This window comes from Phoenix dactylifera, chromosome 18, assembly GCF_051530095.1.
Source record: "Phoenix dactylifera cultivar Ajwa chromosome 18, Ajwa_hap1_PhDact_Kaust_v1.1, whole genome shotgun sequence".
Classification (NCBI taxonomy): Eukaryota; Viridiplantae; Streptophyta; class Magnoliopsida; order Arecales; family Arecaceae; genus Phoenix; species Phoenix dactylifera.
The window spans coordinates 2279159-2293640 of record NC_143207.1 but is presented as its reverse complement, the minus strand read 5'-3'; the positions used below and the strand labels follow the sequence as shown (position 1 = coordinate 2293640).

General features: G+C 40.9%; 1 protein-coding gene across 11 annotated transcripts in view; it reads left to right on the top strand.

Moving 5' to 3' along the window:
- The window catches only part of LOC103696442 (ubiquitin C-terminal hydrolase 12-like), a 47324-nt gene extending 33267 nt beyond the window's left edge, over nt 1–14057 (top strand). For 5 of the 11 annotated variants that reach the window (XM_088714191.2, XM_026800893.4, XM_088714196.2 and 2 more), the window contains 4 exons: nt 12084–12200; nt 12967–13041; nt 13133–13219; nt 13459–13746. In XM_088714191.2, coding sequence (XP_088570317.2) covers nt 12084–12200; nt 12967–13041; nt 13133–13219; nt 13459–13500 — 321 coding nt within the window. In that variant the 3' untranslated portion in view covers nt 13501–13746. Of the gene's footprint in view, nt 1–12083; nt 12201–12966; nt 13042–13132; nt 13220–13458 lie in introns of all 11 variants that reach the window. The other 6 variants (XM_008778069.4, XM_088714195.2, XM_088714194.2 and 3 more) reach the window with 3 other exon arrangements.
- The last annotated feature ends 425 nt before the right edge of the window (nt 14058–14482 follow it).

Here is a 14482-nt window from a genome sequence, read left to right as displayed (position 1 = left end):
TTATTTGTAGGGGTCTTTTTGTTATTTTGTGACCCTATATATATGAGTCTATGCACTTGTTTAGGGTTTAATGAATGAATAAATGATGAATGATTAGCCTCCTTTTTCTTCCTCTTCTTCGTCTCTTCTTCCTCTCCTCTCTCTTTCTCCCTCTTTTTTCTTGCTGTCCTGCGTCAACTTTGGTATCAGAGCGACGGCTTTACCCCTGTTGCCAAAGCCTCAATCCCTCTTTTCTCTTCTGTCTCTCGATTCTCACACAAAGAACAGAAGGGGAGAAGCCCCTGCGCCAGACCCTCCCCACCCGTTGTCGCACCTGAGCCCACCGCTGCCATCAATCGCCGCCGCTGCCTCCCCCACCTCGCAACACCGTCGGTTCGCCACCGCAGACCGCCGCATCCCCACGAACACCGCCGCCCCTGAGTTCCCGTGTCTGACCGGCCTCCATCCACCGCCGCATGACACGAACTCGCAGCCGTGACCGCCACCCTCCGCCCGTGACCACACCACCATGCGCCAGGTTCGGAGGAGAAGCCCCATGCGGCCGTAGCGCCCCCTTCCCCGAACCCTACAACAACCCGAGAGGTTCTTCGGGTTGTAGAGGGTTAGCGGAGCGAGCCACGCCCATTAACCTAAGTCCGGTAAGAATCCCCCCCCAAAAAAAGAAAAAAAGGAAAAAAAAAGAAAAAAAGAAAAAAAGAAAAAAAGAGAGAAAATGAAAAAAAGAGAAAAAAAGGTACCTGTCATCATCTTCTTCCTCTACCCGCACGCCGCGCCTCCACCGCCTCTGTCTTCCTGTTGCCGCCCGTGCTCTGCCACCCTCCTCCCCTTCCACTGCTCACCTTCTTTCACCGCGGCCGTCCGTAGCAACCCCCGTCCTTTCCCCGACCGCCGTTGCCGCTCCACCACAACGCCACCTTCGTCTTGCCGCCCTCGCAACCGTCGGTCCGAGCTTTTCTGCTGCAAAGCTTCGCCATTCTGTGCCGCCAAAGCTCGCCGCAACGCCTTCTCCTTCCTTGAGCCCACCGCCCCTCCGCACCGGCCCGTTGCACTATTCCCCAAATCTTCGCCGCACCCCGTCCATCTGCCGCCTCTGTCGCGACTTCCACCTCTCCCAGCGCCCCACCCCAACCTATCTCCTTCATCTTCTCCGTCGAAACCCCACCTCCCGTTGCCCTTTCCCTTCTTTCTCACGGGCCCGACTCCATCAGGCCCACTGCCCACTTCCGCCTTGTTTTCATCTTCACGGGCCAAGATTTCAGGCCCGCACTGCGACTGCAGCCCGCCTCGACTTCTTCCTCACGGGCCCAAGCCCACAAGCCTGCAACGCCACTGCAGCCTGCCTTTCTCCCTCCTTCCTTTGTACCACGGCCCAGCATGCCAGATTTGCGCCGATTAGCGAGCCGGCTTGTGGCACTTGGGTCGTCACCCTCTGTCGGATCAGGTTTATCCTTCCCTGGAAGTTTAGTTTGCTTATTTAAATTTGGCATTTAATAGTTACTTTTTGTGCTTGGTGGTTTACCCCGAAAATTCTAAAACACACGCTTCACACACCCCATGAAACAAACATAAACCCTAATAGTAGCCCTCTTTATTATTAGTTGTAGAGCTAAACCTTCGTTGGGAGACTTACGAGGCTCTGTGACTCCCGACAATCTATAGGGACTCGTACTACTTGACTGTAGCTACTTGCTGGCTTACGTCATTTACTAGTTCCCAGTTTGAAATATTTTCCTGCTACGAATTAGCCTGGAGTTTATATTGAGCATACATATTGACAACTAAAATTCATTGCATGCATTAGGTCTGCATCAGAGGTAATATTGTCCTCATTTGATAGGATAGCACATAATTGAGTCATTCATCGTATGCACCTTCGTAGTGGTCGTGTCATCCCGCATTCTGAATCCCAATCTATCATGGACGCCCGCATCGAAGCCCTAATGAAGGCGATCGAAGACTTGACCACTCGACTTGGTTTAGTCGAAACCTCCTTACAAAGGATCAATGGATCCAAAGACGATAGTGTCGCCCCTTACCTCGGTCTAGACCTAGAGGATGAAGCCCTAGATCCACAAGGCTCTGTTCGGCAGGATAATTTTGACAATATACCTTTCCTAGGCCACCCCCATGCGAACCCTCGCCCCAGAATACCTACCCTTAAGCTATCAGGATGACCTCCTCGACCAATGGAATAATTTGCGACAGGGTAATCGGTCTGCTACAGATTACATCGCCCAGTTTGACGAATTTATGATGTGATGTAATGTTGAAGAAAACGAACGGATGGTCTTGAGTCGGTTTAGACGAGGTCTTAATGATGAGCTTAGGAAGGAACTCGTCCTTCGAAAAATATCCACCCTCGACTAGGCATACACATTTGTCCAGAATTATGAGCAGGTAACTAGGTCTACATTTGCTTGTCATTCTGATCCTCAAGGGCCACCTGCTTGTCTCCCTTCCGGGTTCCGACCTTCGCTTGGATCCACGCCTTCTAGACCAGTTTTTGCCACCCCTACCCCTAGTCGGGACATTAAGGACAAGGGCATTCTTGGTGAAGCACCCAAGTCTAGTTCTAGATCTCAATGTTTTAAGTGCCAGGATTTTGGACATGTTGCCTTACAATGTGCAACTACATCTCTTGTCATTGAGGCACAAGAACAAGAGGGTAATACCGGCAAATTGGAAGAACAAATCTATGAGCCAAATTTAGACGACATCCAAGACGTCGATGATGACCGGGAAGAACGTCCAGACAATTTAGGATGTATCCGCACCATGCCTCCACCAGTTGTAACTGAATCTGATCAGTTCGCTATGAATATAGTAAGGTGTGCTTTCGCTCAACCTACTAAACATGATGACTATGTTAGAAGTATACCCTAAAAGCCAATTTGGCAGACACATTGTATTAGTTTTGGGACAAATTTGTACTTGACCTTTTTATTAATTAATAAAATTGGGCATTCATTTCATTCATGTTATTATGTATCCATGAATCGTTCAAGGAATTAATAAGAAGATGACACATATTGTCAAGAGTTGAGAATTTAAGACATGTGTCATTGGTAATTAATTCCTGATTTGCTCCTAATCGATGGATCATCACGAAGAACGGTGATCGATCCGATGAGATTAGTGCACTGATCACTTGCTTTGATGGATGAGTCTTGAGTCCACAGTGTGGGAACACTAGAGTGATTGTGCAAGTGCTTGTTAGAGAACAACGGTACTGAGTGTGACCAAAACAAGAAGTCACTTGGATGTCTATCCACTCGTCAGTGATTTGATGCTGCAGTTGTATGACTGGTACATAGACTTGCGATGCCTCAGCTATTCACGGTGAGGTTGCTGTAGTTTAACGAGCACATGAACATGGGTTTTATCCATAAGGGTCCTTGTTGTGCAGATTGGCTGCAGTAGGTTAACTGTCAGATTAGAGTTGTATCTAGATGTGATCTATCGACCTTGATAGATTAGGAGAGATCCTATGTGATTTATGAGATTGAGTTCGAAAGACCTTGGCCAAGGCATTTTGAAAAAGAAGTTTTCCAATCTCGAACATGAGTCAAATAAATCTTGACATATGACAGATGATGGAGTTTAACGAGTTATCCATAACCTCCGTATTGTCGGGATCCACGATAGAGAAATTGTATCATACGCTAAATGCACCTAGAGGTTCATCTATTCCGTTCTGCTGGGTTGCTACTACATGCTGCAAGATGTCACTAGTGGATTGTGAGACTCAAAGGCATTCACTTGATGATCGGTGAACTATGAAGAGAAGAGTTGAAATTTTTTCAACCCATTGAAAGGAGTTTCAATGATATTGTGATGGAGATCACAATATATCTCACTACCAGACAAAATAGAACTTATGAGGTCACACATAAGAGGTTTTGATCGTTCCGACGGTTGGATTGCGATTTAGAATCGCAATAGATCTTGATTGTCAATTTGATTGCTAATTGGTTTAACCCACTAAGAGTTAGTGAGTTAAAGAAGGATTTGCAATTGGATTGCAATTTGATTGATTCAGTTGGACTAAATTAATTAGGTTTAACCTTATTAGATAAGGATGGGAGACCTAATTGATTAGAAGTCCTAATTTGATAAGGAACTTAGTTCATAAAAGTCCAAATTGGATCCTAATTGGGCTAGGATTCATATGAATCAAATTGGAGGATATATTGGGTCCTAATTGAATTAGGATTCAATTAATCAAGAGGAACCACATGATTCCTAATTGGATTAGGAAATCTAAGCATGAAAAGGACTCTCCCTTCCTTCATGCGGTGAAACAAGGGAGGGGGCGTCCGCCCCTCTTTCCTTCTTCATTCCCCCATGCCCAAGAGGAGGGGCGTCCGCCCCTCCTTTTCTTGGCTTTCCACATGGCACAAGGAGATGCCATGTTGCCTCTCCTTGATTCTCTCCAATCCCTTTTAAGTAAGGGATTTGGAGGGGTGAATCAAGGAATGATTTCTCCAAATCCTTTTTCTTGTTTAACTAGGCTTGAGATGCCTATAAAAGGAAGAGGGAGGTGTGAGGGCTAGGGCATGCAATTAGAGATTATTGAATCCTCTGCTTCAACCATAAGAGAGTTGGCGGCCCTCCTTCCTCTCATCCTTCTTCCAGCCGCAAGCAAGAAAAGAAGAGAAGAAAGGCGTGGCCTCTTCTTCCCTCTTCCTCCTTTCTCTCAAAACAATCAAGGAGTTGATTGAAATAGAGAAAATCAGCCATCAAAAGCAATCTTTGCAAGGGAGCTAGCATCCCGGTGAGATTCAAAGCTTGGAGCGATCTGTACCTCGAGTGGATACCTGTAGAGGCCGGACACTTGTGCGGCTTCAAGCGAACCCGAATCCCTCGATCATCAGATAGCAGTGAAGATCTACCTGCTCAAAGGTAAAGATAGGATCTTTACAATTCTTTATTATAGGATTAAAATCAATCAAGTTTTAATTTTAATCTTTTCTATGTATTCATAATTTTTCTGAGGTTGTGAACTCAGAATTTTTTTGAATTCTACCTTTCCTTGGACGTTTATGTGATGAACGACGCGCATGTGTTTCCACTGTGATCGTCACGTGTGCGGGGTAACCCGACAGTGGTATCAGAGCCGCGGTTTTGGGATTAAGATTAAGATTAATAGGCTTGATTAGGATTAGATTAGATCTGAAGTTTAATTTATGCTTGCTGAAATTTCTGCGTGCTGAAATTTCAGATTTCAGAAATTTTAGCATGCTGATTTTTGTTTAAATGATCTTGTATGTTAATTTTAAATTACAATGAGATTGCAATAATTAAAATTATGTCTTGCATGATCAGAGTTTCAGTTGGTAGCATATTTTAATTAAAATTTTCAGATCTAAATTATATGCATAAGATGCATGTGATATGACCCAATTATGGATTCATGATCATCAAAGGTTATTTTTGTTTATGCCTATGCTTAATAATAAATTGATATATGCATTAGATGTATATATATGCTAAGCAATTTTTTACATGAGATGTGAATAAAAACCTAAAGAGATAGGTCATTTATATAAGATGTAAACCTAAACAAATATGTCATTTACATAAGATATAAACACATAATATATGAAAGGAGTTTCATATTCGCATAAGATGTGAGCAAGGGCTAAACAATTTGTCATTTACATAAGATTTAAACCCTAATCGAGATCTAAATAAAATTGAATCTCCTCTTTCAATCGTAGTGGAAGATACTTTGAGCTAACCCATTATTGATTAATTGATCAATTGGTGTTTAGAAAAGTATTAAAGGTGGTTACTTAATTAGGACCCTGCTTGCACGCGGAGCCTCCCACCTACTTACCTGGCCAATTGGGTTAATTATTTTTATATATGGCTTAATATTGAAATCACTAGTCTGAAAACTTAATATTAAGTCTAGTGGTCTTCCACCGTAGTAGAGATGCTAAGATCTTTCCGGCGTTAATTTGTCTCGGCTTGATACAGTGGGCGAGTTGCATCGGGGGATCGGACCTCTTTATTGGCATGAGATGTTGTGGGGGTAAAGGTGGGGTTGGGCGTCAATAACTATTAGGTGAGGATCCAATGATGACTTCTGCGGAAAATATGGTGGGTCTGACTTAATCAAAGAACGAGACCAATAACTATTAGGTGAGGTCCTTGTGATTTGGAGACCAAGTTGGCTACAACTTACTTGAGAAACATTGTACAATGAGTTGTACACTCATCGTTTATGTATCACCAATAACTGTTAGGTGAGGTGGCATGTAAATTGGTGGGACCGTAGCACTCCACTTGAAACCTAGAGTCGCAGGTTTCCGTTTCTTTATCAGAGGAGTGTAAGAGATTCGAGAAAATAGTGGAAGGTGTTTGTTTTAAAAGTTTCTAAAACAAATAGAAATTCAAGTATAAAATTCTAATTAGAATCTTTACTCCTACAAATAAAATGTCAGCATCTAATCTCTTGACCCGTATTCTTGAGAACAACCGATTGACCGGATCCAATTATAAAGATTAGCGCCGCAACCTGAAAATTGTTTTAAGTTGTGAGAAATTAGGGTATGTGCTGGACCATGACACCTCTGTGTTACCAGCCTGTCCGACTGCTGAACAGCACGAGACGTATGCTAAGTGGACGGACGACGATAATAAAGTTAGGTGCTACATAATGGCATCCATGTCCAATGAACTATAATGCCAGAATGAGAGCATGAAGACTGCCAGGGACATTAAATCATCTGCAAAAGTTGTATGGTGAACAGAGTCGCATTGCTCGGTTTGAAGTGTCCAAGAAGCTTTTCAAGGCCAAGATGTGCGAAGGGCAGTCTGTCCATGATCATAGTCTGACCATGATAAAGGACTTGGAGGAGCTTGAGAAGCTCGGCATGAACATGCACGAGGAATTGCAAACTGATTTGATTCTGCAATCCCTTTCTGCTTCATATGGGCAGTTTATAGTAAACTACCATATGAACAAGATTGAATGCACCAAGACGAAATTGTTAAATATGTTGGTAACTACGGAAGGGGCCTTGAAGAGTTCAAGGGGCATAGTTCTCGTTACCGAGTTGACTTCCACTTCCAAGAGAAAGTCTACCTGAAAAAAGAAGTCTACAAAGAAGCAGAAGTCTGAGAAGAAGCCGAGAAAGGATGTTCCAAAGAAAAAGGCTGATGACAAGGGAAAGTGTTTCTATTGCAATGAAGACGACCATTGGAAGAGGAACTGTCCTATCTATATGGGGAGTATAAAGAGCAAAAAGGGTGACACGTCTTCTGAAGGTATGTCAGATATGCCTATTATTGAAACTAATCTAACGGTTCTTCTACTTCCAGTTGGGTTATAGATTCTAATTCTAGTGCTCACTTGTACACTACTATGCAGGGTCTAAAGGAAAGTAGAAGGCTCACGGAAGCTGCGATAACCCTTCGGGTTGGCAATGAAGCAAGAGTTGCTACTGTTGCTATGGACACCTATCCTCTGAAATTATCGTCTGGATTTAGTTTGATACTTAGGAACTGTTATTTTGTACCTGCTGCTAGCAAAAATTTGATTTCTGTATCTTGTTTAGCACAGAAAAATTTTGAATTCAATTTCAGTAAAGACTACTGTTCCGTTTATTTGAGAAATAAAATGGTTGCACGTGGTTTTATGATTGACAGTCTCTATCACTTACATTTGGATGTATCTGTGAATGTATCTTAGCAAACAGTGAGTACCATAAGATCCAAAAGATCTAGAGATGAGATAAATTTAAAGTATTTGTGGCACCTTAGGCTTGGCCATATAGGAGAAGACAGAATAAACAAATTGGAGAAACATGGGTTTCTGGGCTCATTGACTTTCGAGTCATATCCAATTTGTGAATCCTGCTTTCAAGGAAAGATGGCAAAATTATCCTTTGTAGGACATGGGGAGAGGTCCACTGAAATACTTACCCTAATACACACTGACGTGTGTGGCCCATTCGATGTGCAGGCTAGGGATAGCTATTTTTACTTCATAACATTTACCGATGATTGCTTTCGGTATGGGTATGTGTATCTTATTAGATACAAATCTGAAGCTTTTGAAAAGTTCAAAGAGTTCAGATATGAAGTAGAAAAACAAATAGAAAAACTTATTAAGATTCTTCGATCGGATCGAGAAGGTGAATACCTTAGTGGATAGTTCCATGATTATCTTAAGGAGAATGATATAGTTTCACAATGGACCCCTCCTAATACATCTCAGCTCAATGGGGTGTCAGAGGAGGAATTGGACCCTATTGGATATGGTCAGGTCCATGATGAGTTTCACTGATTTACCCTTATTCCTTTGGGAAGATGCCCTACTTTCAGCAATTTACATATTGAATAGAGTTCTCTCTAAGTCTGTTCCTACCACACCGTATGAAATATGGCATGGTAAGAAACCGAGTTTTGGTTATTTTAAGATTTGAGGATGTTCAGCCCACGTCAAGCGACAACAGGCAGACAAGTTAGAGGCTAGGACAATTAGTGCTCGTTTTGTTGGATATCCTAAAGAGTCATTAGGATACAATTTTTACGTTCTGGAGGATCACAAAATATTTGTGAGTCGATATGCTGCCTTTCTGGAAAAATAGTTTATCCTTGATAGAGGCAGTGGGAGAAAAATTAAGCTCGGAGAGAGTCTCTGAAGAGCAACGAGCCACTGTGCCTATAGAACATATTCATATCGAGCCAATACATGTAGTACCTCTTTCACGTCGTAGATCTAGTAGGATCTTCCATCCTTCTTAAAGGTATTTAGGTATGCTTACAGAGGAAGTAGAGAAAGTGTTCCTCATTGGAAATAGGGATCATAGTAAGAATCCCAATACCTACAACGAGGCGATGTTAGACATCGATTCTGAAAAATGGGTGGAAGCAATGAAGTCAGAGTTGGACTCCATACATTCCAACCAAGTCTGGACCTTAGTAGATCCACCAGAAGATATAGTACCTATTGGGTGTAAATGGATCTATAAGAGAAAATTAAGTTCGGATGGCAAGGTAGAGACCTATATGGCAAGGCTAGTGGCGAAAGGTTATAGTCAGTGCAAATGCATTGATTATCAGAAAATTTTTTCACCTGTAGCCATGCTGAAGTCTATTCGAACGTTGCTTGCTGTTGCAGCATATCATGATTATGAGATATGACAGATGGATGTGAAAACTGCATTCCTAAATGGATATCTTGATGAAGATATTTATATGGAGCAGCCTTTGGGTTTCACTTCCAGTGATGGTGATCACAAGGTCTACAAACTGCAAAGGTTCATCTATGGACTAAAGCAAGCATCTCGGAGTTGGAATACTCGTTTCAATTTGATTTCATCAAGAATGAAGAGGAACCATATATTTATAAGAAGGTTAGTGGGAGGGCTATTGTATTCCTCGTATTATACACGGATGATATCCTTCTAATTGGGAATAATGTTCCCATGCTAACTTTGGTCAAGGTGTGGTTGTTTAAGAAATTCTCCATGAAAGACCTTGGGGAAGCATCCTATATTTTGAAGATTAAGGTCTATAGAGATAGATCTAAAAGGATGCTTGGCCTGTCATAGAATGTACATAGAGGAAGTGCTGAAGAGGTTCAGCATTGAAAACTCTAAAAGGGAATTCGTATCCCTTAGGCATGAGATTCATCTCTCCAAGAAGATGTGCTCAACACATTTGAAGAGATTCAATGCATGAGCAGGATCCCTTATGCTTCGGCTATAAGGAGCTTCATATATGCTATGCTATGTACACCACCTGATATAGTACATGCTGTGAGTATCATGAGCAGATATCAATCGAATCTAGGCGAGGAGCACCGGATAGCTGGGAAAAATATCCTTAAATACTTGAGAAGAACTAAGGATATATTCTTGGTCTTTGGAGGAGGATCAGAATTAAAAGTAGAAGGATATACAGATTCAAACTTTATGTCTGACATTGATGATAGAAAGTCTACATCAGGATATGTATTCTTATGCAATAGCGGTTCGGTAAATTGAAAGAGTTCCAAACAACTGATCATTGCAGATTCTACCATGGAAGCTGAGTATGTTGCCGCCTCTGAAGCGGCAAAGAAAGCATTCTAGTACAAGAAGTTTGTTGGAAAGTGAGGTGTGATATCATCAGATGCCATCATACTCTACTGCGACAACAATGGTGCCATAGCACTAGCTAAGGAGTCAAGGTTTCATCAGAAGTTCAAGCACATAGAGTGGCGATATCATCTGATACGTGACTACCTCGAAAAAAAATATGTAGAAGTGCAGAGAAGTGACTCTACGGACAACGTGGCAGACCCATTCACTAAACAGCTAAGTCAGCAGAAGACAGAAACATATCTTGAGAAGATGAGGCTTAAATATATGTCTGATTGGCTTTAGTGCAAGTGGAAAATTGTTAGAAATATACTCTAGAAGTCAATTTGGCAGACACATTGTATTAGTTTTGGGACAAATTTGTACTTGACCTTTTTATTAATTAATAAAATTGGGCATTCATTTCATTCATGTTATTATGTGTCCATGAATCATCCAAGGAATTAATAAGATACATATTGTCAAGAGTTGAGAATTTAAGACGTGTCATTGGTGATTAATTTCTGATTTGCTCCTGATCGATGGATCATCATGAAGGACGGTGATCGATCCGATGAGATTAGTGCACAAATCACTTGCTTTGATGGACGAGTCTTGAGTCCACAATATGGGGACACTGGAGTGATTGTGCAAGTGCTTGTTAGAGAACAAAGGGTACTGGGCATGACCAAAACAAGAAGTCACTTGGATATCTATCCACTCGTCAGTGACTTACTTTGTATGACTGGTACTTAAACTTGCGATGTCTCAGCTATTCACAGTGAGGTTGCTGTAGTTTAATGAGCACATGAACATTGGCCCTATCTATAAGGATTCTTGTGGTGCAGATTGGCTGCAGTAGGTTCACTGTCAGATTAGAATTGTATCTAGATGGGATCTATCGACCTTGATAGATTAGGAGAGATCCTATGTGATTTATGAGGCTGAGTTCGAAAGACCTTGGCCAGGGCATTTTGGAAAAAGTGTTTTCCAATCTCGAACTTGAGTCAAATAAATCTTAACATATGACAGACGATGGAATTTGACGAGTTATCCACAACCTCCGTCTTGTCGGGATCCACGATAGAGGGATTGTATCATACGCTAACTGCACCTAGAGGTTCATCTAATTCGTTTTGCTGGGTTGCCACTACATGCTGTTAGGTGTCATTAGTGGATTGTGAGACTCGAAGGCATTCACTTGATGGTCAGTGAACCCTGAAGAGAAGAGTTGAAATTGTTTCAACCAATTGAAAGGAGTTTCAATGATATTGTGATGGAGATCATAATATATCTTACTACCAGACAAAATAGAATCTATGGGGTTACACACAAAAGGTTTTGAGCGTTTCGACGGTTGGATTGCGATTTAGAATCGCAATAAATCTTGATTGTCAATTTGATTGATAATTAGTTTAACCCACTAAGAGTTAGTGAGTTAAAGGAGGATTTGCAATTGGATTGCAATTTGATTGATTCAATTGGACTAAATCAATTCGGCTTAACCTTATTAGATAAGGATGGAAAGACCTAATTAATTAGAAGTCCTTATTTGATAAGGAACTTAGTTCATAAAAGTCCAAATTGGATCCTAATTGGGTTAGGATTCACATGAATCAAATTGGAGGATATATTGGATCCTAATTGGATTAGGATTCAATTAATCAATAGGATGACATGATTCCTTATTGGATTAGGAAATCTAAGCATGAAAGGAAGGGACTCTCCCTTCATGCGGGTGAAACAAGGGAGGGGGCATCCGCCCCTCTCCTTGATTCACGCCAAGAAAAGGAGGGGCGTCCGGTTCGGTACCGGTTCGGCAAATTGTGATTAAATGTTTTCTGTTACATCAGCTATTTCTTGACTTGGAGACATCCTTTTTTATACCCTACCACCACTCAACCAAATGCTCATTTCCTTTCTATCTGTTATAACATCATTTATATGTCTTCCTGGATTTAGATTTATTTAACAAGATTTGAACAATTTTGTTTTTCATTTTAACAGCAGGTTCAGAACTTTGGAGAGCCTTTCTTTTTGGTCATTCATGAAGGTGAAACTTTAGCTGAGGTTAAAGTACGGATCCAGAAAAAACTTCAGGTCCCAGACGAGGAGTTCTCTAAGGTAACTTCATCACCTTTTAAAATACCATTTGAGTATGTTTGCATCTTAGCCTAAAAGCTTTGTTTGTAATTGCTTAGTTCTCTTCAGAACAAAATAGCACAACCTCGTGGCTTGCAATCATTACCAGTGAGAGATTTCATTCATTGCACTTTTCCTTTTTCCTGGCTACTGAACACCAGAAGGGCATGCACACCTAATTTGTTGCCAGAGGCTGTCTTGTGATGGCTTTCAGCTTTATGTTGGGTCTCATGAATTAAATTGAAGGGCGAGTGTTAGTCTGCCATGTATCCTTTGCGGTGTCAGTTAATTATCCTTAAGTGAGGGAGATGCGGCTCCAAATTTTGCGGTCTTCTAAACTACGGAAGTTCAAATTATTGCAATAAAATGTTCTAATAATTGAGTACAATTTGAAACATAGAAGGGTTAAGCTAACTAGATTGCAAGATGGAATGATGTTATAGATTGTTTTGTCCTTTGTAATTTATATCAATCTACTTGCACTTTTTTATGAAATACAGTATTAGCATACAATTCAAGAACTTTATGCATTATGACGTATCATAGATAGAATATAATGCTGCTGTCATCGGGCAATTTTATACCTGAGATGGAAAGACATTTCTTGCACATACAAAGAACCAAAGAAATAGCATGTAGCCTGAATTTCTGATGCATTTTTTAGATTGTGCGTGTTAATTTCTTTTATTACCTGTGCCTAAGACATTGAAGTTGCTGGTATATACTGATTTTAATTTCATTTGATCAGTGGAAGTTTGCATTTTTGTCGATGGGCCGCCCTGAATACCTTCAGGATTCAGATATTGTGTCTAGTCGTTTTCAGGTATGTGTTTTCCATTATAACTAATTTTGGTTCCTTTATTCTGTTCTAAAAGCTTCTATCTTATGTTCTTTAACTTGTGTTTATTGTATAGAGAAGAGATGTCTATGGAGCTTGGGAGCAGTACCTTGGATTGGAGCACTCAGACACTGCTCCCAAAAGGGCTTATGCAGCAAATCAGGTAAGGTGCTTCCTGTGTTTATGATGTGGTCATTTTGGTGAAAGTGTAAATAATGGACAATTCTGAAAAAGATTACTGAAACTTCATATTTGCCTTTCGCACTGGGAATTATTATCATCACTTGTTTGATTGCATGTGTGCACAGCAAAATTTCTTCTGATTCATTTTTATTGCATATTCAGTAGGTGAAAAATATCTATAATGTGACTGATTTCCCTGACTTTTCTTTACCTTTGCAGAATCGTCACACATTTGAGAAGCCAGTGAAAATCTACAATTAGAAGTCAGCTAACCAGCCTCGGGCATTTTTCCTGAACATATGCCATTGCATCTGTTCCTGCAAATTGAAAACAGGAGGATGAAATGTTGATCATTAATTACAGAGCACCGGCTGAGAACTGGGGTTGCAAGTTCCTGGCTTACTGATTTTGTGGATGTTGTAGTTCATTTAGATGCTTGTTCATGGGGAAGTCTTTTGGACTGCATGATAGTGTTTTTAATTGGTGATACTGCCCACTTTGGTTTTTCGACCTGTTCTTTAATCATGGCCCCCACTAGGATAGAGGTTGCCTTTATTTCCAGTGTAATTTAGTACGTAAAAAAGATTTTGGATTAGGGCCTGTATACGGGGTATAGTTGGTTCCGACTCTTCTGTTGTTCATTCTTGCTTTTCCGGCCGTCTTGTTCTGCTTCTTTTTGTTAGGCAAAATGGGGGTTGTATAATTTGGTGATTGGTGTTTGTGTTTCATGGCTTCCGAGTTTATCAGGTATTTTGTGCAAAAGAAAACCTTCTCCCCCTTGAAATCAAATGCTAGCCTGTACTGGCCGTTTATCCTTATTATTATCTGTGCTGGAGAACATTTTCCCTTTCTCTTGAATTTGACGAAGCTTGGATCACGGCAAACATGGCCCTGTGAATAAACTTAAACATTGCTTTGTACTTCATATCTCACAGCGCCAGCCATTAGTCGGGTTATTTGGGTTCTGGCGTGAGTGTATTTAATTATTGAGCTCTTTAATTGGAAACTCAAGCAACAGGATTGCTTATACGGATGCTTTGTATTGGTGAGGTAGATAATTGTTTGTTGGCTCATCAAGTGTTGAACTAGCTCTAGCTGGTGGCTATTTTGTAGTGAGTTTTTTTTTTACCCAAAAATTATAGTTTCATCCTCTTTTAGTTCGGGCAGCCTGTAAAACACTACCTTGTTTTTAAAATTTTTCAAAGTAGTTTTTTAATTTTACAGATTGTTTCAAAGTCATCCT